The 22,767-nt window shown below is 43.5% G+C and overlaps 1 protein-coding gene across 2 annotated transcripts in view; it reads left to right on the top strand.

Moving 5' to 3' along the window:
* The window catches only part of fam49bb (family with sequence similarity 49 member Bb), a 77,153-nt gene that overhangs the window by 35,471 nt on the left and 18,915 nt on the right, over positions 1 to 22,767 (top strand). For both annotated transcript variants that reach the window (XM_061237665.1, XM_061237664.1), the window contains exons 3-4: positions 688 to 728; positions 22,014 to 22,096. In XM_061237665.1, coding sequence (XP_061093649.1) covers positions 22,024 to 22,096 — 73 coding nt within the window. In that variant the 5' untranslated portion in view covers positions 688 to 728; positions 22,014 to 22,023. The remainder of the gene's footprint in view (positions 1 to 687; positions 729 to 22,013; positions 22,097 to 22,767) is intronic.

The following is a 22,767-nucleotide window of genomic DNA, read 5'->3' as shown; positions in this document are numbered from 1 at the left end:
GTGAATGGAGAAGCATCAATTGTACAACGCTTTGGATAAAGGCGCTATATAAATGCCTGCCATTTACCATTACGGTCCGAGTCCTTGCCTGGTGTCCTGTGGGTAGGCCTTAATTTAATAAGCCTGACTCCAAGAGTTGTTGGAACATGCTGTCACAACCCGTCCTCCAGACTCCCACAGTGGGCATAGAGGCAGAGTTCCCTGTTTTATTGTGTACAGAAGTAGCATTTCAGATGATTCATTGGACTCCCCACAGCGTGAAGGAAATGGTTGTTAGCTACTTTAGCTAATGTACCTTACTCATTGCTTTCTGAGCAAGCTTCAGTTTGAGGTTGCTTTCGATGAATGCCATATCACATCAGGCAGATTTTCTGTAATCATACAGTATAAAGTGAAATGTGTGTCATCTTTTAAGAATTGCTCACAGCTCAAGAAGTGTTTTCATTTTGGCAAAACTTCTTCTTTTGAAGTAGGTGGGGGGTGGGTGTTCGTCTTCTGAACAAGCAGGGAATGTGGTTACAATTTGGGATTGAAAATGTTTCCTTTCCATGCTTTCCGCTAGCTTTTTGAGACCTAGACCATTTCTGTGTGATTAATGTCCGCTCGAGTTTGGAATGAAACGCTTTGAAAATGCAAGTGGTTTTTCCTGTGTGATCTTCTAAGATGTTTTTTTTTCTTCCCTTTTAGCTTGTGAGCCAAGATTCCGAGGAAAGAAACACTGGTAAAAGGTAAGGGAATGTTTTTTTAAATCTTATTTTAGGACTGGGCATCTCAGGACAGCTTGTCTCCTTGAATTTTGATGTTGACAACATCCCCTATCTGCGCTTATCATTCCTGCATAGAACTATTTCTTATATTTTTCTCAAACCTATTAGCTGTGGAGATATTTGTTCCTGTTTTGAGAGCTCTCTTATATCCCATTCCAGTGATTCTGTCTGGTAAGCATTTCGCTCTTCTCAGCTATTTAAGCTGCACAAACGAGAGTCCAAGCTCTCCTCAGCTCACCCCCTCACCCCCCTTCCCAGGTGGGGGGTGACATGGGAAAAGCCAGCATGCGCAGTTCAGAACCAACTGGTCTTTTGCCCTTGCTATTTTCCCTGTATTTTATCCTGTTTCCATGGAAGTGGCCAGCACACTATTGGTAGGGCATTTCCGCCCTGCTTGTCCGACAAATGTAAAATGTAACCAAGCTGTTGCGAGATCAACAAGTCTTAAATGAAGTGTTCAGTTTTATGAATTATATCTATTTTGAGATTAGTTTTTGAACATTAAAAAAATATATATATATATTAATATATATATATATATCTCTTGTTATGTCATGTTGTATGTTAACTTTGAATGCTGAATTTTCTGCCTGCAGAACAAAATATCCCCTTGGGTACTTATAAAGATACCTTGACCCTTGAACCTTGCAGTGAGCACTGGCAGGAAGCGAAGTTGTGGTTCAACATTACACCTTTTCAGGAGTTCTGTTCACAGAACGAGGGGACATAAATGAAAATTAGCAAAGGGGGTGGTATAAATTCCATGCAGACGTTAGGAAGTATTGTTTCACACAGAGAGAGTGGTCACTGTTTGGAAGAGCTTGCCTGGTCATCTACTGGAAGCAGGAAGGGGGTTTTCAAGACCGTGCTTTCTACGGTGCTAGATACTATCTATCTTTCAGGTAAACTAAGCAATAGGTACACTTTAGTGGTGGGAAAAGAATTGTTGGGCTGAATGGCCTGTTCTTGTGGTTAGACTAAGCTATGTTACGTTATTAAGATATGTGCTCCAACTGGGACGTATTCATCCTGCTGTTTTGGGGCCAGCTTGCAGTGTAGAGATGGAGCAGCTAATGAAAAATGACAATCATACAAATGTCATGCAGCCAGAAACTTCCCATGGCTGAAGATATAAGCCAGGTGTACAGCTGTGCATAGATTTTCACTGGAGAGAGAAAATCTAGATTTTATAGATTGTCCTACCAAAGTTTTAACAGCGTTAATTATAAAAGATGCCCATATTTTTCTCTAGCACTGTGTTTCGCTTTGCAATCTATATTTTACAGTACTGCCTTTGAGCCAGCCTGCAAAGCCGAACTGCCAGTAACCAATACATAAAAAATACACTGGTATAAATAATAATAATAGAAAAAATTATTACTAACATTTTGCAGTTCTCTGTGTGTAATGAATCTTCATTGCCAGATGAGGTTAGATTGTGTTGCTGAACTTATTTTCAGACCTTTACATCAATAGCATCCTGATCTTGTGTCTTCTATTCCCTGAACCCCTTCTTGACATTAGGAGCTTCCAGCTGTTCTGAACGTTTGCTGCTACGCATAGAAATGCAATGTCAGTGCCTCTGAAACCCCTGAATTAGCTACTCTACGCAGTACCCAGGCAGATCAATTACATTCCAGCTCAGGAGCTAACGGCCGGGAATGCTAAACAGAAAGCCGAAAATTGCATAGAAATACACATATACACAACCTCTGGAGGCTAAACATCGCCATACCAGCTGCTTTGAACATCAAAAGCTTCTGTAATATATAAAATATTCTTTATTACACGCAAAGGCTAGCTGAGCCAATTGAAAACATATCCTCAAATTAAAATAATGTCTGAAAACCAGAAAGTGGTATTCTCCAAACTCTTTGAAGAGTAGGTTTTTTTCAGTGTTCTAGAACTCCATTGCTCTGAGTTACCAGTAGTGATAGTTACATCAGCAATACAATGTTCGGTTAGGAACATTGTAATTACATATGTGTGTAATTACATCTTAATGGGTTAAGACTGGTTTATACTCCATCAGCGTGACCGTCATGAAGTATAAACCGAATGTCAGTGCAGCCAGCGATGTCGCTGGTTGCAGTGACATTCTGTTTATACTTCATAAATTAAATATATTTTAAATTAGGTTCATGAACATTCTGCCTTTAACTGTAGGTTCTGGTAGTGTAATATGAGGCAACACCGCCATCTGCTGGTCATGTTTAAAACTAAAATAAGGGCCGTGGCTTCTGAGTACATGAAAATGCATGAATATTGAATTCCATCATACAAAGGGACATAATTTATTAAATTAAACGGTTATTATCATTTAGTCTGTTATGGTGACTTTAACCTTTACTGGCTTGATGTTGCTCGTGTTAGTGTCAGTGTTATGAGCATCGATATTCTGCCATTAACATAGTGTCTCTTTATCCATAGATATGTAATTTATCCTGTGGTTCTTTTTATGCGTTGAAGTCTTATGTAAGTTGTATTTGTGTTAAGGCAATAATAAACCCATAGTAGCTCTGCGTAAAGCAAACCATTGGGGAATGCTGAAAGCTTAATATAAGGATGCTTTATTTAGTTCATTTTGTATCAAAGGGAAAATTGGCTGAAGTGGAGGCGTGGAGCAGTGCTTCTATACACAGACATGTCGCAAGTGAAAGCCCTGTTCTTACCGCATAAGAGCTCGTTGTTAACAGCTGAAACTGGCTCCAAACAAACCCAGGCTCTTTCGTTTGTTCACAGATCGTCGGCGACTTGTATAGAGCCTTGTGTGCGGCGATGAGATCTCAAAAGAGCCCTTGCCGATATATAACGTAGCTGGGAGTGTTACACTGACTGTTTTGTAAAAGAAAAATACGGCCATTTCCTGTGAGTCCATGGAATATGCATCGTATGAATGAACATGTAATGAGCAATAATAAACGTTAGTCTAGCCTGAGAAGGTTTTAGTGGAGTTTTGAGTCCGTGAATAACTGAATCCATCGTGTCTGTTTCACAGAAAGTACAGTATCAATCAGTATTCTCCACCTCGACATCTTTAGTTTAGGTCTTTCAATCTTTGTAAAAAGTCTAATATTGTGAACCTGTAATACCACTTGCTAACATGCTAGTATTACTCTGAACCTAGAAGACTGGCAGAAACTTCCATTTATCATTCTCAGTGTCACAATCCTAATATGATCCCTGACCCAATAGTAGCTCTCTGTCAGTGTCTAGTAATGTTAACATTACTTTGAACCTACACTCAGTGACCACTTTATTAGGTAGACCTGTACACCAACTTACAAATGCAAATATTTAATCAGCCAACCATAAAAGCATGCAGACGTGGTCAAGGGGTTCAGCTGTTTTTCAGACCAAATGTCAGAATGGGGAGGAAATGTGGTCTAATTGACTTGGAATGGTACAAAAAATCCAGTGAGCAGCAGTTCTGCTGGAAAAAAACGCGTTGTTAATGAGAGAGGTCAGAGGAGAAGGGCCAGATTGGTCAAAGCTGAAAGGAAGGTGACAGTAACGCGAATAACCACACATTACAACAGCGGTATGCAGAAGAGCATCTCTGAACATAGAAAACTTCAAACCTCTAAGTGGATAGGTTACAGCAGTAGAAGACAAATAATAAAAATAAGTCTAATAAATATCTAATGAAGTGCTCACTGAGTGTATTGTAACATTGCCAGAAACTTAACGATTCTAACATGGCCCTGTAATGTCACTACAGTAATGTCCTTGTCTTTAGAAACCCGAACATTGGTTCCTTCTGTATGAGGACCATTGACCAGCTTGAAGGCCTTGTACTGTATTATTTTCTTGTTCAGCTATCAACTTCTGTCTCTATGAACAGAAAAAACCTGGATTTGTGCAGGTTTCACAAATCAATAGTTCGTAGTCTTATGAATGGTTGATATTTCTGTAATACTGCCAAATATTTAACCTTTTTCTTTATCTTTGTTTTGAGCTGATTAAGTAAAATTGCCATATTTCTTAGGAGCTATTATACATATCATTCCTGCTTGGCTTATGCCCGTAGGCTAATGTGAGATACAAATATTATTTTCCACATTCAATCGATGCAATTATTACAATTACAATTATGGGGCGACATGGCTCAGGCAGTAAGAGCAGTCGTCTGGCATGGCTCAGGCAGTCAGAGCAGTCATCTGGCAGTCGGAGGGTTGCCGGTTCGATCCCCCGCCCAGGCTGTGTCGAAGTGTTCCTGAGCAAGACACCTAACCCCCAAATGCTCCTGACGAGCTGGTCGGCGCCTTGCATGGCAGCCAATCGCCGTTGGTGTGCGAGTGTGCGTATGAATGGGTGAATGAGAAGCATCAATTGTACAGCGCTTTGGATAAAGGTGCTATATAAATTCCAACCATTTACCATTTACCATTTACCAATTAAATGCTTAATTTGGGCGGCCTGTAGCGTAGTGGTTAAGGTTCAGGACTGGGATACGCAAGGTCGGTGGTTCTAATCCCAGTGTAACCACAATAAGATCCGCACAGCCATTGGGCTCTTGAGCAAGGCCCTTAACCCTGCTTTGCTCCAGGGGAGGATTGTCTCCTGCTTAGTCTAATCAACTGTACATCGCTCTGGATAAGAGCTTATTATAACACTTATTTCATTACTGATATTGATATGCGTTTGTGTAGATGGTTATTATTTTTAAGATGTAATAATCTTCAGTCATCACATCATCATTGCACATATTTGTTACACTGCTCTTCCATGTAGTATATGCAGTCAGTGCCATAGCCACTGGGTGGCGATCTTGGCTTGCATTGTGCATCCCTGAGCCCTTTAGTACAGCGTAGATGGGCTGTTGGATAAATATGGTGGCTTTAGACAGGCCAGGGGCATTTGCCTGACAGTATTTTGGCCTGATTTTTAAAAATTGTCTGGTTTTCAGGGGTAGCTATTGGTAGGCTAGTTAACAGTGGAAGTACTTAAAAATTGAAAAATAAATAAGTCATTTGGTTTCTTTTGCATTCCTTTCACAACTTCCAAGCAACTCTCAATTCGGACAACTATTTACATCGTATTTATAAAGAGTGTATATAACTACGTACACTTATGATGAAATCACATGAGCTTGTGCAGAATACATATCGCAGAAATGCATTCTGGGAAGTGACCTCACAACTGCTTCTCATTGCAGTATGCAGTCTTACCAAACCTGGGGCTCTCGAAAGCAGCGAAATTTCGAACATTTGAAAAAACAGTAGCCGAGGGCATAGTTTATTTCCCCCTAGTACATCCCCCACTGCTTGTGTTCAGTGGCACACCTTGGGCTGGTTGCTTTCCAGGGATCACCACACTGTTTATGACAGAGATGGGCAAGGGGTGTCTTATCTGTTTCTGCTCTTAATAATTTAATTAGTCATTTTTAGCCACATTCCATGATATAAACAGCAGCTGATACATTTCTCTGTTATCTTGTTGTGGTTTTATTGTGGTCTAATTTACGTGTCAATCAGTCATGGTGCATAGCGCTAATTAGCTGATTGAAGGTAACTGGTGGCAGGAAAATGCTGCATACACACCGACCCTCCCATCCCTGAGTTGCCCATCCCTGGTTTAGGATTTAAGCGTCCCTCTCCTTACAGGATACGCATTCCACCGGCATGAATCAGCCACACCCCTTCCCATTCGCGATTGGTCCGCCTCATAGTTGTGGTTTAACGGAGCCCTGTACTGGGCTCTGTTGGGCGGTGCAGTGTGTCACTGAAATGAGTGGATGTGGGGGCTTGGTTGGGTGGTGTAGTGTGTCACTGAAATGAGTGGATGTGGGGGCTTGGTTGGGCGGTGTAGTGTGTCACTGAAATGAGTAGATGTGGGGGCTTGGTTGGGTGGTGTAGTGTGTCACTGAAATTAGTGGATGTGGTGGCTTGGTTGGGCGGTGTAGTGTGTCACTGAAATGAGTAGATGTGGGGGCTTGGTTGGGCGGTGTAGTGTGTCACTGAAATGAGTGGATGTGGGGGCTTGGTTGGGCGGTGTAGTGTGTCACTGAAAGGAGTGGATGTGGGGGCTTGGTTGGGCGGTGTAGTGTGTCACTGAAATGAGTGGATGTGGGGGCTTGGTTGGGCGGTGTAGTGTGTCACTGAAATGAGTGGATGTGGGTTGCCACCATCCAGCAGGGAGCGGGCGTGGCCCTGCTGGCATGGCAACAGCGAGGAGGCAGTCCGCGATGTGAACGACGCATTCTACCTCACTGGCACTGGCATTTACAGCCACCAGTGAGAGCAGACCGGAGACACTATCTTCACACTGACAGCGCAGGGAGAGATGCTGCCGTCAGGGAGGGGAAATGTAGTTCTTTTACAGGGAGCGGTCCTCACACGGCGGGGTTGTAGTCCTGTGAGCTGTAAAAAAAAATTTATTACAGTGCCTGGCTAAGCTCGCATGGCATGTTTTTTTGTTGAAACTCTACTAATAACTAATTTCTATTTTGGAAAAATCCTTTCGGGACAGAATTGCCAATTGTAAATGTTATGTAGTGCTTAGAATGAGTGTTCACTGATGATGTATACAGTATACATTATAATTGTTCAGAAGGTTCAGTTATACAGACTGTAGAAGTTTGTGTGTGAGTGTGGAAAACTATCCAGGATTAAATCAGTGATGTTAATGAGTGCAGAAAGGTATGTATCAGTTTTCTCCCTACTTTTAGTTTTTTACCTCACATTCTTGCTATTAGGTGGTGGTGGCCTGGTGTTTGCCCTTTTCTTTTTGCACCTCTGTTACTCTGTAAAGTGTCTTTGTGACAGTCTTATGTGAAAAGACTGCTGTACAATTAAAATTGAATTGAATTGATCCTAGCAGTAGGGGTTTAACGCATCAAGCCAGCAGTAAAGTGCCTGGGCCTTGTGGCCTACCTGTCACCCTGCACACCTCTGTATTAAGGTCCCCTCAAGGCTCATTTTACAGCACCCTAAACCAGCAGACCGCCGACACTGCCAGCAACCATAAATAGCATGTGTGTGTCTACATTGATGTAAAACATTTATTACTTGTAGCATATTTCTTCAGAGACCATTTTGTCAGGCCCCAGGGTTATTAACTTATATATTGGGTAATTGCAACATTCACCAACCCTGAGCCAGGGGTGTGGCTCTGCACTTGTGAAAGTGGTGCTGCCTGCACTCTCGACCATGTCCACCAGAGGGCGCCAAACTCATTCCAAATAGAGAGATGCCTTGACAGCAAGTTATTTCCCTCCTTTTTTTTACTGCATCACAGCATGCTGTCCAAAAGCCCTGCCCAAACTGAGATTTAGCTAAATGGCCGTATGCTGAGTGTGGCACATAAATCATCCGCCATTTTGTCATGACATTTTATTTCATTTATTTTTTTATACATACGTTTTTCACAGCTTTCTTGGTCTACAATGAACTTTGATATTTATTCCGGAATATTCCAGCTCCGCTACATTGTACCGAGTGCAGAGTGTTAGAACCAGGGAATCATCTAGAAGGAAAAGGTTGCTTGAGTAAACGCTGCGTATCGTAGTGGCCAGAGGCGTTGCGGCCCACGGAAGCATCCAGGAGTCCTCGGCGGTGTCGCCGTGGTTACCCGTGCGCCATGGGACGGCGTGGTACAGTGACCCCAGCTTGTGGCCCTAGTGGCCGACACTGACAATCCATCCCCTGCGGTCACAACGTGTCAAAGCACAGAGTACTTAGCCGTAATAATACAGATTTTGTGTTAAGAAGGTGTTAATATGTCTGGGGGTGCCCAGTCATGTGCCTGGAGGGCCAAGAGTACGCAGGTTTTTAATTCCAACTGATCACTACACCAGCTCATTTCTTCCTCTCTGGTTGAAAGCGTGCTCTTGAAACGTTAGTGAAATCTCCTGATGTAGTGATAGGTTGTAACGAAAAACCTGCATACTCCATCCAAAGCGCATAACTGCTTAACGCTGCAATAATCGAAGAATTCACAGAATCAAATACATTACACCACCCTCATCTGCTATATGATACATCATACGGTACGTCATCTGCGTACCGTTAATGAGCATCCATTGCAGCCGTTGAAACACAATAGTTGCTTTTTCCAATGTCCTGCCATTAATAAATAACGACAAGAAACCGCACAACTGGGCCAGACCATTGAGTAAAATAACCGTGACACGGAGAATGAGAGGGATATACAGCAAAGCCGCTGTGTTGTTTGGGGGAAATCTTCTCAGGAGAGGGCTAAATGGAGGAAGAGGTTACAGTCCCTCTCCCCCACGGGGGAGACCGTGCTCCTGCTGTTAGAATGTGGGGTATGGGGAGGGGGTGGGGCTGCAGAACCCGGAGGGGCAGGGTGCCCACCGAAGCTGAACGCTGGCACAGAGCTCGGGGGCTAAGAGAGACCGTGCCTTCTCTGTGACCTCAAATCCCTCCCTCCCTCCCTCTCCATCGCTTTCCCTTGCTCTCTTTCCCCATTCCCTCTTTCTCTTTTCCTCTCTTTCTCTTTCTTTCCCCCTCTTTCTCACCTCTCTCTTTCTGTATCTCCCTCACTCTCTCTGTCTTTCTCTCCCTCGTTGTCTCTCACTCTATCTCTCCCTCACTCACTCTCATTCTATCTCTCCCTCACTCTGTCTCTCTCTCTCCCTCGCACTCTCTCCCTCATTTTCTGTCTTTCTCTCCCTCACTCTCTCACTCTATCTCTCCCTCACTCACTCTCACTCTATCTCTTCCTCACTCACTCTCACTATCTCTCCCTCACACTCTCTCCCTCATTCTCTCTGTCTTTCTCTTCCTCACTCTCTCACCCTATCACTCCCTCACTCACTCTCACTCTATCTCTCCCTCACTCTCTATCTCTCTCTCTCACTCTATCTCTCTCTCCCTCACTCACTCTCTCTCTCGTATGCGCCCTTTACCCCTGCCTCTAATGCAGTTTTTTTAAGGAGGCCCCTAAATCCCGCAACAAGACTCACTTTTGAGGAAGCTTCCAGAGCCCCATTTCTGACGCATCAGGTTCTGCACACGTTCATCCGACTTAATCACATATGTAGTCCTTTTTTAAACATGCAACAATGTCAGCGGTCATCAGAACTGGCAGTTGCCCAGAACTTTCACTAATGGAAAGCAAAGAGAAACCAGATTTGAGCCGCTTCGGAAATCGCGTGTTCCCACCCACGTCCTGCTGCAGGCAGGGTCAGAGAATTTGGATTGTAGATGCGCTTCATGTGGATCAATACACCCCTCCCATTCAGAATTGGTCCATATATCACTGTATAATTAACGCACATCTCACAGTGTATGCAGAGAGCACAGAGAGCATCTTTTTGTTCTGCACTGCTGTCCTTCGCGATGCTAAACAAATGGGCGTAAATTCATCGTAAAGCCTAAATTTAGTAGCGTGTCCCTCATTTTCAAAACCAGATCCTTTTTATCTATGCAACACTGTCAATAAGAGTAATCAAGGACCTGAAATTTTGACTCACGGAGCATTCACTTAATAGAAAATCCATAATAATAAGCCGGGATAGAATTAATGAAAATAAATTGAGCCCTTTCCGCGGTTCACCGTAGTACAGGCATGTGCTTGAAGCGCGGATCGCCCGCATTCTCCGCCCTAATTCGGCGTCAGGGCTGAACAACGCATTTATTACTGTTCACCTCGAGGTGGTGGGGGGAAGGGGGGCCAAGGAGCTGGGGGGGGGGCCGGAGATGCAGAGCGAACGTGGACCGAAGTGATCGCAGATAGCCGTAGCTGCCCCTCTCTGCGGTTCCCAAACCCGGGCCTCATCTCTGTCCGCTTAAAGACGGGCTATACTGAGGCGGGGAAGGACGAGGGGGCCGGTGGAGGGGGGGGCCTTCGTGCGAGGCCCCGGTTTTCGGAAGCGCACCCCCCGTTCTTTCCCTGTCCGAACGAGGCAGCGTCAAGTGGGCTCCGCCGGGCCCCTGGCCACCCGAGCGGGCTAACGCGATGTGGCGTGTCACCGGACCAATGTAGGTCAAGTTTAAAGCTGCCTGCCTCCTCTGCAGCTGGCAGAATCTCAGCTACTGCGCCAAATCTGAGGTTCGCCTTCGCCCTGCCCTTCTAAACGGAGGGGAGGGGTGTTTTTACCCTGGGTTTGCGCGCTGTAGCACCCTAACGGAGTGCATCTGCACAACCGGTGCACAACTCCACGCGCCGGTTTTTGTTCCAACCGCTTACCTTACTTTTAGTTTTCTGACCGCTCTATAAACACATACCAGATTTGGATGTGGTTGAGCAAATTAAGTAAGTAATTACTTATTATAAGTAATTAAGAGCGGAAGTTGCCACGAAATCCCGAAACGGATCGGCCCTTGCTGCCCGCCCCTGGCATCCCACCCGGCCGCGTACTCGTTTTCCGGATTTTGGGAACGGCGGGCCGGCCTGACACCGTGGGCTGTTTGGGCGTTTCGAAAAGGGGCGTGAGCGTATGTGACCTGTGTGCATTTCTCAAAGCCCCCCTCCCCGCTCCCCTCTCTCCTCTCCACTGCAAAATGTCAACTGGGCGTGGCACAGAAACCTTTACCGCCGATGCTATCGAATTTCCTTTAATATCGAGTCTACATTACCATTTAGAACCATCGATTTAATCATAGCATTAATTTTTCATGTCAAAACAAACCTTTAAAACATTTTTCTTAAATGCCAACCACGTTGGGCGCTCAGTGATATTTTTTTTCTATCATATCCGGATGATTAAATGTTTGGATGAACGCAAAAAAGGCAGGGAAACATTGACAAACCTTTTCTACGGTTTTGAATTTGAGAACCGAGCCCACTTTATTTTTAGATTTCTCTCCAGCTGTTTTTTTTTCCAGAAGCCCGTTTTTGGTGCATTACTCCATTCCTATTCATTTATTCATGCTCTTTAAAGTCTCACTACTATCTGCCCTCTCCTCCCCCAAAGCCGCCCTGCGATTGGCTGCCGGTTTGTTTTCAATTGGCATCAGCTTTTTTTGACTCCATGGATACAGCGGAGGGCCGGGGGGAGCGGGGCCCAGCCAATGGGAGAGCGGCACAGCCAGGTTGTAGTAGAATCCAGCTCTCCCCAGCCTCGCGGATACACACGCCGGCTTCACTTGCGCTCGAGCCGAGCGAAGGGGTGCCAAGCAAAAAAACAAGCCCTCCGTCCTAGTGCTGGACATCTCCGCTGAGAGCTGAACTGTCGCAGAACTGTGGAGGAGAATCACTGCCGCTCTCCTGTTCTTCTCCTGTTTCCTCCACAGTTAAAGAGTTTTGTCTCTTTAAGGCGTGTAATGGTCACAAATGTGATTAGAATGTTCTTAACTAAACATTCCAATGCTGATGTAATAATCACTACTGGTGGTTGGAAGCAATGGAGTTCTAGAACACTGGCGTAGAATTTTGAACAAACATTCCAATGAACTACTCTTCAGAGGGTTAAAGAGCGGGTTATTAGAATTAATTTTGAAGGGGTGTTTTGTCCCTTTAACCCTTTAAGGTGAAATGGTTGCAGATGTGATTAGAATGTTCTTAATAAACATTCCAATGGTGATGTAATAATCACTACTGGTAATTGAAAGCACTGGAGTTCTAGAACACTGGCGTAGAATTTTGAACAAATGTTCCAATGAACTACTCTTCAGAGTTTTAAAGAGCGGGTTATTGGAATGCTTTTTTCAACATTCTAAGTCAGTGTTCTAGAACTGTTGTTTCAATTGCCAGTAGTGATTATTACACCAGAAATATAATATAATATATTATATAGGGAATATAATGGTCACATAATTTGTGATGTCATTAAAGGGTTAATGTTTCTCACTGTGCACATGAACCTTTTTCATTGGCATACATACCACAGCAGCAGTAACTGCATGCATGCTGGGTAGGACAGAATCTCCTGCTGCTACATTTTTTTATTATTATGCTGTTATAGATTTTACTCTCCCTGGGGGTAGAAAAGTAAGAAATAAGCCAAGTGAAAAAACAAAAAAAAAACAAGCTGCTTCTAAATCGCAAATGTATGTACAGTTGTAGTAAAATACAATATGAAAATTTAATAGAGGCATCGGTAAATAGTTATAAAATATTTAGTCAGGCAATTTCAAAAGTTATGTGTGGGGGAAAACGTATGTCTGTATGGAGTATGGCTGTCTAATTTGGCTTCTCGGGCGTATTGTCTGTTTTTTTGGGTCAGTCATATTTGACAGAAACTAAGAAAGCTTGCCGTAAAGCCGCCCTTCCGAAAGGTTAGATGACATAAGGTGAGGTTGCTGAAACGGCCGGCCCAGATTGCGGGACCTCGGGCCGTGGTTACGACACTGGGCGCTGCATCAGATTGCAGCAATCCCTCTCCTCCGAACGACCTAGGGCTGCTAATTAAACCGGCAGGTCTGGGGGGGTCGGGAGGGGGGTTAGGGGGACGTGGGGGGGGGGGGGGGGGACGAGGCCGGTAGCGCTGGATTCGCCGAACCTCCAGATCAGCTCAGCGCTAGCCAGGGAGGTGGCAGCAGAGGACCAGGGAAACGCTCTCGCCTGCGCTGTCAACCTGTCGATCAGCGTATTGGCTGGTAGACAAATTGCGTTGCCCCGGTAGCGTGTAGTGTGTGTGGGGGGGAGGGGGGGTAGCGATTAGCTTACCTACTGAAGGCCGAAGGCCCCCCCTCCTCCATATCGATCACAGCTGACACCGACTGTGCTCAGTCAAGGGGGCATCCCCTGATCAAATGTGGTCAGTTAGTGTTAGCGTTAGCGGTTCCTAAATTGTGCCTCAGGACAGTATATAGTCATGGTATATACAGGTGCATCTCAAAAGATGTGAATATTGTGAAAAAGTTATTTTTTTTCCCTAATTTAATTCAAAAAGTGAAACTTTCATGTATTCTAGGAGGTCAGACATTTTTGTTCTTTTTTTGATTGGTCGTATGTAATTTTAGAATATTTTGAGATACTGGATTTTGGATTTTCATGAGCTGTAAGCCGTAATCATCATGATTAAAACAGGCTTAAAAAGGCTTGAAATATTTTCCTTTATGTGTAATGAATCTAGAATATATGAAAGTTTCACTTTTTGAATTTAATTATCGTTTTCCACAATATTCAAATTTTTTGAGATGTACCTGTATAGTCACAGCCAATAGTCAATGGTAAAGGGTGTTGTTAGGCACAAGGTGTGTGTGGGTGGGAAGTTGGGATCACGTAAATTTGTGGACATTAATTTGGGGTCGCATCAGAAAAAAGTTTGGGAAACACTGAGTTTGTGTTAGCGCATGCGGACGTGGTTGTGTTAGCGCATACGGACGAGGTTGTGTTAGCGCATGCGGACGTGGTTGTGTTAGCGCATGTGGACGTGGTTGTGTTAGCACATGCGGACGAGGTTGTGTTAGCGCATGCGGACGTGGTTGTGTTAGCGCATGTGGACGTGGTTGTGTTAGCGCATGCGGACGTGGTTGTGTTAGCGCATGCGGACGTGGTTGTGTTAGCACATGCGGACGTGGTTGTGTTAGCGCATGTGGACGTGGTTGTGTTAGCGCATGTGGACGTGGTTGTGTTAGCGCATGCGGACGTGGTTGTGTTAGCGCATGCGGACGTGGTTGTGTTAGCGCATGCGGACGTGGTTGTGTTAGCGCATGTGGACATGGTTGTGTTAGCGCATGTGGACGTGGTTGTGTTAGCGCATGCGGACGTGGTTGTGTTAGCGCATGTGGACATGGTTGTGTTAGCGCATGTGGACGTGGTTGTGTTAGCGCATGTGGACGTGGTTGTGTTAGCGCATGCGGACGTGGTTGTGTTAGCGCATGTGGATGTAGTTGTGTTAGCGCATGTGGACGTGGTTGTGTTAGCGCATACGGACGAGGTTGTGTTAGCGCATGTGGACATGGTTGTGTTAGCGCATGTGGACGTGGTTGTGTTAGCGCATGCGGACGTGGTTGTGTTAGCGCATGTGGACGTGGTTGTGTTAGCGCATGCGGACGTGGTTGTGTTAGCGCATGCGGACGTGGTTGTGTTAGCGCATGCGGACGTGGTTGTGTTAGCGCATGTGGACGTGGTTGTGTTAGCGCATGTGGACATGGTCGGTCTCTTGTGTTTTGAGCTGCACCTGGAATTCAGAATGCCCAGGCCAGAGGACATGGACAAGGGTACTAATGACCTCTTTCAGCCAAAGGGAAAGCACTCAAAATAGAGATAAAATATAAGACAGTACAATACTTTATTGCCATATGAACAGAGTTGAGAGGAATTTGTCTTAGTGCAGCTCGTTAAAAACAGTCAGACATAGATACATAATGTACATCGTTTAAAACGCAAACAAAACATTAGCCATCCAAATACAGTACACAGTCCAATGCGCCTGCTTTCTCAGTATGTCGCTTCGAGCTTAATCCTGAATGCCAGTGTCCTACAATATTCCTGTTTTATATCAATTCACAGCCGTGAATGCGCTGCGTTTTGAGAAATATGCTTGTCTATTTCATCGGGATTGATTTTGATTCCTTTTAAGGTGAATCTCACAGACAACGTACTCTAGCACAGATTCCGTTCTATTATCGGTTAATATCGGTCCATTAAAGGGACAGTTCACTTTCTCAGGGTTCTTTATGTTCTTTCTCTTTTATTGTATTTTTTTTTTCATTAGCCCTGGCAGTTTTTTTTAATGTGCAATATAGGATATTTTAGATGCTTACTGCACTTTCTGACGACCAGCCGGTTTTACAGTGGCTGGCACAGGGGCATTTGGGGGCCCGTTGTCTAAAAGAAAGGAAGTACGCTTCCGGTAACTCGAAAGCAGCTTGCCCGGCAACTTTATGTTTCCAGAGGCTGTACATATGGACAGATGGCAAAAACACCAGTCTTTATGTTTCACCAGTACTTTTCCCTTCTATTTTCCTAGGAAATGGTTCCGACTGAAAATACGATTAAACTGACTTTCTGACACTCTGAGGGCATATCGTCACTATACAAGTTTCTTGCTTTTTGACCACAATGCCTCAAGTGCTCCTATACCTGCCGTTCGAAAGGCTGGAGGTTGTCAAACTTCTGAAACTACGGGAAATATCCTCAATAAATCGAGTTACAACAGTCTGCCTCTGAACTCTGACCATAGTTTTGTGTGCAGTACGATGAGCCTTGCCCAGTTCCCGAGTGACACAGTACTCTAGCAAGGTATCTATCCAGCACGTCAGTTTGAATTACACAACATGGGAATATGACCTATATCTGACTTCATATGGTACAGGTTTTCCACTCACCAAGCTTTCCTACAGCTGAGCCAGTGTAGGAAACAAGGTGATTGCACCAGAGTTATCAGCAGGAGCAGGGTGAAAGGTCATTCTCTGACTGACCCCTTTTCCAGCCTCAGCTGGTCCTTCTGTCAGTGTGCCCTTAGGTTATTTTTAGGCTCAGTCACGTTCACTTCATAAAGCAGAAACTGTATGTACAGTGGTCTCCAGAATTATTGGCACCGTTGATGAATATGCCCAAAAATTACCGTGAATTAAAAAATTCTTGTTTGTGACATTGTCAAGCTTTATTTTCTAGCATGTGTAAAGTAGTGTGCATTATTAATGATTAAGTGGAATCGACCAAAGTGAAACCTGTTTACCTGTTTTCATGGGCAATAATTTTTTCCTTTGAAAAGGGTATTTCCCAAAAAAACTGGTTTCACAGTTATTGGCACCCCTGGTTGAATACTTTGTGCAAACACCCCTGGCAAAGATGACAGCCGTGAGTCTTTTTCTATAATTTGTGATACGTTTACAGAACACATTTCCCCCATGCAGAACCTTTCAGAATCATGAATATCCCCTCCAGTTTATACAACAGGTTTTTGGGTTTTGATGGGATTCATGTCTGGAGACTGAGATGGCCATTGCAGAAAATGGATGGGTTTCACTTAACCATGGATTTTGGTGTACGTCATTGACCTGCTAGACAAGCTACCTATGGCCAGATGGTTATTTGGCTTTTCCCATGCTGATGGATGACAAAGAGATTTTGCATGCTTGTTATGCTCTAATTAAACTAAATGAAGTAAAGGTTTATTGCCTATTTCACTTTGTTTGATTTTATTTACAGTAATTATTATGAGTTCATTATCATTTTGACACCTATGACTTTCAGAAAAAATGTTTTATTCCTTCATAAAAAACATTGAAACATGAAAAATTTAATGAAGTATTTTAAGTATCTAGTTTTCCCCTATGTTTGAAAATAACATAGATTATTGTCTGTGTTGTCTTATTATATGCAGCCTTTTTTCTTTTGCCAATAATTCTGGGGTCTACTGTATGTTCTCATGCTGCAGAGATGGGAAACCAGAAACGGAAGAAGCCATTGCCATTGTTAGAAAGAAAAGAAAAAAACCCAGAAAAAAACGAAGTAGTTTGACATTGTACTTTCAATTTGGCTAATACTTTTTGAGAATATTCACAATGTGCTTGCTGTAGTAACTGCTTTCTCAGTTCCAGTGAACCACAACACCACAGCAGTTGTGAAATGTATGCTTGTGCAAGACTTCATGATTTTGAAACCCGATCAACTGGGAAAATGTATTATGAATTCAGATTAAAAGCATGAGGATATATTAATGAGACATGATATGTAAATTATGCATATACAGCATTTTACTATAAATGTGGTTTCAAGTCACAAAAAAGTGCAGAAAAATACATTATGCAAATAGTATTTAAAGTCCAAATGTTTGAATATACATATTTACAGTACTAGTGTTTTATGCTATGGTTTAAACATATGCTTTGTACTAATGTTTAAATGGTTTACATGTGCCTTCGGGAGAGTCCTATACATGTCAAATTGTTGTATTGTAAGAGATATTGTATTGTTGTACTCAGGGTATTCTAGCTGCCAACCGTGGTATGCTAGTTCGTAAGTTGATGTAGTCTTCAAGGATTCTAATTGTATCTGTATGGTCACGCTTGGACTCAGAACCGTACTGTCCTCTAGGGTCACACTTGTTCCTGTGTTCGATCTTCACTTCAGTGCTCTGGATAAGAGCATCTGCTAAATGCTTTGTAATGTAATGTCATGTCAAAGCTAAAGGTCTTTGGTCTTTGGTGCAGGTAGGGAGTGGTGCAATTTTTCGTACCATCAGTCAGGGAGGGAGGGTTTCCATATCTCATTCCCTGTGTATTTGTGTATTGTTTCCTTAAAGTAGGCAATATTTGTTTTGTCTTTCCGGGTACGTTTAGGAAATGTCTTCAAACTGTACCTTTATTTTCTTTAAGTTGGACATCTATTCCTATGTAAACCCGCTTTGTTAAACATGAAAAAAGGTTTGTGTTCAGCCTCCATCAGAAGGCTGCAATTTCCCCCCCTTTCTACCTCCAGATTCAAAAATACTCCTTTGCCGTCAGTGTAATCTGGTTTCCAAGCGAGTGTGCAATTGCCCCGTACACCTTTATTACAGGTGTGTCTTCACACGGGAACCTTTACAGATAGGCATCTGTTGGACACTTGCCAGGTCGATATACTTCAGGCTGCAGTCGCGCTGTTTTGAGAGAAGCTTTTCTCCCAAGGCAGCAGCTTCTAGCATGTGGCCACAAAGGCCCCTTCTCCCATGAAAAAGTGCAGATAAGCAACCGGCTCCCTGCTGAACCCCGTGAGAGGCGCCAACTTGAAAGAGCAGTTTCCACGTATTCTTGTGCTCTCGAGTTAATGGGGTTTCAGGTTTTTCCAGGTATCATAACCAGTTTGCATGCTGTGTTGGGCGCCTACAATCCACACAGGCCTCTTACACCTGATGAGAGATACCATGTCTCACCCCCCACCCCCCACCCCCCACACCCCCCTTCAACAACCACTACCTCCCTTGTCTTTTACCAAGAATAACACCCCTCCCTTTACTTCATGCTATCAGGTTCACACGCATTGATTGTCTGGGTAACGTATTGTCCTGGAATGTTTATTTCCTGGGTCAGGAAACCACTTTCCTCTCAAAGCATATTGGTGTGGTCTTTCCATATTAGATAAAGAATTTTGCCATAGGAGGCAATGTCATGCAATGAAGTCAGTGTTTTCCTTGTGTTGCCATTTTTAATTTTCTTAGTCCCCCTGATAAAACATCTAGTAAAAATGCATGCATATGTATACCATGTTTTTGTGTTTAGGCAACACCTCAAAGTATAATTTTTCAAAAAAAATATAGGCTATTAAAAACACATTCACAGTGGTAAATGTATTCTTCTCTTAGGAGGTTTTTATCTCTTCACTTCACATGGCTTTTCTGAAATGAACTAGTAGCTTGTTTTTATGAATGAATAAAGTGAATTTGAACTTAATTACGATGTTCAGAATGTATTAGCATATCATTTGGTGTAGACTGCTGTCTTGCTTTGAGCCTGTTAATGAGGAAACCAATCATGTCATTTCTGGTAGGAGAGGGATGTTCATGCTATATCATTCACAGTATTGGCTATGAACGCTGTTGGCTCAAATCCCCTCAATACTAGATTAGTCCAAGTCACAGTTTTTTCTGAACCTCATGAGTTTAGATTCCAGTTAAATGTATTTGGCCCTGCTTACACTTCTGTCTCATAGAGTCGACTCATTTTAACAGTTCCAGTTGCTCTTAGCAATCACAATTACTCCAGAAACTTTAAAATAACAGTAGAATAACTGTGCAATTGAAAAAACAGATGCATTTTAGTAACTGCTTAGGTAATGTTTACAAAATATTCCTATCCAGAAGTTTCAATGGGCTATGCCAATGAATTTGAATAATAATAATAAGGTTGAGCCTTTCAAAGCTATACTCGGTAGTTATTGATTCCAAAGGGCATAAATCATTGTACCTTATGTGTCCTGTCTTTGGTGAATATTAAATTTGCACTCGGGCGAGTGATTACTTGTTAAACATCGAACAGCATGTTATGAAATTAATGAATACATTAATATGCTTTGAATTAATTAAACAGTAAATGTTATACAATTACATAATTAGGCCAATGTAAACTAGCCCACAGGGATTTCACAGCCAGCACAGGCTGAAACTGTGAACTGAGTGATAATCCATAATTATGAACAGTAAATGCATTATTAATATGTTTAAATCAAATCAATGGCTTCATTTGTCTTGAAGGCAGAGGTTTCAATAACTGTCCATTGTGGAGAATGTTGTTCAGCTTGATGTATGGTGAGTCTCTCATTTCTTTTCAAAGAAGTGGGCTATGCAATCAATCCTCGGACTGTGTGTGTTTGTAAATCCCCGCCCTGTCAGAAAACAGTCGATGGCTTTAATGACATTGAAGTACCCCAGGTTGTTCCGTGTTCACCCAGTCATCATAGAGAACCCTGCGTCTTTTCACTGCGTTACACCTGGAGAGGAGTCCGGTTTCCGTGGTCGCGCACACAAAGGAGGAATGCTCTGAAAACGTGAAATTTGCAGCAAGATGATAGGCTGGAAATGTGATGGAAGAGAACCTGTAAACACGTTTGAAGGTTTGGATAATTATAGGGTAATTGTACTCTTCAACAAGGCGCTTTATTCTTCAGCAGAAATACCCCAGTAAATAAATACCCCCGGATGTGTAGAAAGATGAATATGCATAAGCAGGTGTAAACTATGTCATTTGCCTGAATGAAGGTGTCTGTAAAGTTCTGACGATTGTGTGTTGTCTATTGTCTCTCAGTGCCTCAAACAGTCTTGGTAAATCGTTTGTACATGATGGAATGCACATGGAAACAATTAGCCTTTCATTGACAGCTGTAGATAAATTCAATGGGCCTAATTTCAGTTCATCATTTTAGCTTGCATGTTTGTATGCATATACCATCGCATTTTTGTTGTGTGCTTTTGCTCACGAGAGTTTTCGCTTTCTTACATTAGAGTAAAGTATCAGTTCTCCTCTAACACAGGTACTGAGCGCAGAACAAATATTTTGACACGATTTTTGATTAATATCTGTATGTTTTGCCAACATCAGAGTACATTTATGGACCAGCTCCCACTGCGGCCTACCAAGCCTAGAGGAAATCTATTTAATTGCTTATTTTTAAATAATTAATTATTAGTATAATGGACTCTCAAGAACCTACGGTTAAAGATGAAAGTCTTCCCTGAATCCTGCCAGACCTTTTTTGTATGAACAAGCAAGGCGGCTCTTGCTAACGGACTCTACTTACAGAGCCTGTCTTGCACATACATCTTCCGAGGGAAACGTCACACCTAGTGTGCCGAGCCCACCTTCCGAATGGAAATCCATCTTCCTTCTTCTCACCCACGCCGAAATGCGCTTTGATGTCGACACGTGAAGGCGGAGCTGTTGCCTCCCCCGTCCTAACCGAGCCGCACCTTTTCGCGCCTTTGAAGACGGGGAGCTTGCGGCATGAAACCTGCCAGACGGAGGCTCCGCAGTCTTTTAACGAGGCTTGGGCGGTGCGGGGAAGAGGCCGAGGGCTTCAAAAATCCCGGCTGGAGAGAAGAAAAATCAAAAGCCAAAGAGAAAGTTGAAGCCGGGCCACCTGCAGAGGACTGCTGTAGTAGGTCAGGTATTTTTAGGTGAAGGAGATGAAGCACCTGAAGGTTCCTGCCTGCAGACTGTTGGTCGTTTCGGAGCTGACCCTCCCCCCTCCTCATTTCGCCTAGCATTTGTCTGCTATTTGTTTTGCTCCTGTAGGTTAATAAAGCAGGGCCTCGTGAGGGGGATATGCGGAGCGTAGAGCTGACCACGACAAGAGAAGGCTTCAAAGCCTTCTCTTTTTTCGTCACGGCACCGGAATATTCCGGAGGCACGGGCGCGGCCTCTGTCGAATGCGACGGGGGCCCGAGCCGCTAATTACACTTCAGCCGCTGGCTGCGTTTGGCACTCCAGTGTATTTTCATACAACATATTTTTAAAAAAAAGTTATCAGCTGGGAATTGAGAAACAAAAAAAGCTTAAAAAAAAAAAAAAAAAGCCACGCTCAGTTGGATTTCTTAATAAAGGGAGTGAGATTCCAGTAAACTAGTCACCGCTGTGAATTTGAGGGGGTGGGGGGGTTGGGGCAACCTCTCGAGACGTTGAGGACATCTGGCGAGCTGGGCCCCTGACAGGAAAACCACACCGCGCCTGCAGTTTACGCATCTGGGTAGGGCCCGGTTGGTGGAGGGCTGATACGGGGGGCCGATACGGGCGCAGGGCGGAAACAGTGAGGGTCGCCGGATACGACCCCCTTCCCTCCCCCTCGGCCTCTTGTCCCCCACTCTTCCATCGATCTATCGCTGCATCCCCAAGCACGCAATCGATGTTTAATGTTTCTCATTTTCATACGAATTTGTATTGAACCTCGATTCTTTTTCTCTCGTCTTCACAGGTACCTTAATATGGGGAACCTTCTGAAAGTATTGACTTGCACAGACCTTGAGCAGGGACCCAACTTTTTCCTTGATTTTGAAAGTAAGATTTATGTTTTTTTATGTATTATTTTTTATGTTTCTTCATTATTTCCAAGGCCCTCCCCAAACCAACTGTGCCCCACATACACAGCCAGTGTAACTCACGCACCTCAGCTCCCAGAATCCTTTGAGCTGCGGTCCTGTAGCTGAGCATATCTATTGCCTCTTCCACAGTTTGTCTGAAAATCTGATCATGCCGGATGTGCATGACAGGGGTTGTGGGGACTATTGCTGGGTTTATGCTGCCATCTTAGTCCTCCAGGCTGCATCCCGCCTGACCCATCCACATTTTCCACACAGTGTGTCTGCTCGTACTCAACACTGTGCCATTACACACTGCATATTCTGACAGAAATATTTTTTGTAATGCTTCATGTGGAAAATTTGATGTGTTTTCTTCAGTATCAATAATTAGAGGGTAACACTCATTTATGGAAGTAAAGTTCACAAAATAACAAAATAATTCAGGAACAATTTATATTGAGAGTGCTGCTTTTTCTTTGGTTTGTATAGGGAAATGACATGTATTTAGCTGATTTTGGCCTTAAAATGGTTTTCTGGAATCGACATGTTAGTTTTAACCACTTTTAACTTTTAACAAGAAAAAAGTATGAAGCAGTGGAGTAAACTGAGGACAATGCACATTATCCTGTGTGGATTTAATGGAACATT

Source organism: Conger conger, chromosome 4, assembly GCF_963514075.1.
Source record: "Conger conger chromosome 4, fConCon1.1, whole genome shotgun sequence".
NCBI lineage: Eukaryota > Metazoa > Chordata > Actinopteri > Anguilliformes > Congridae > Conger > Conger conger.
This window is presented reverse-complemented; position numbering and strand designations above follow the sequence as displayed.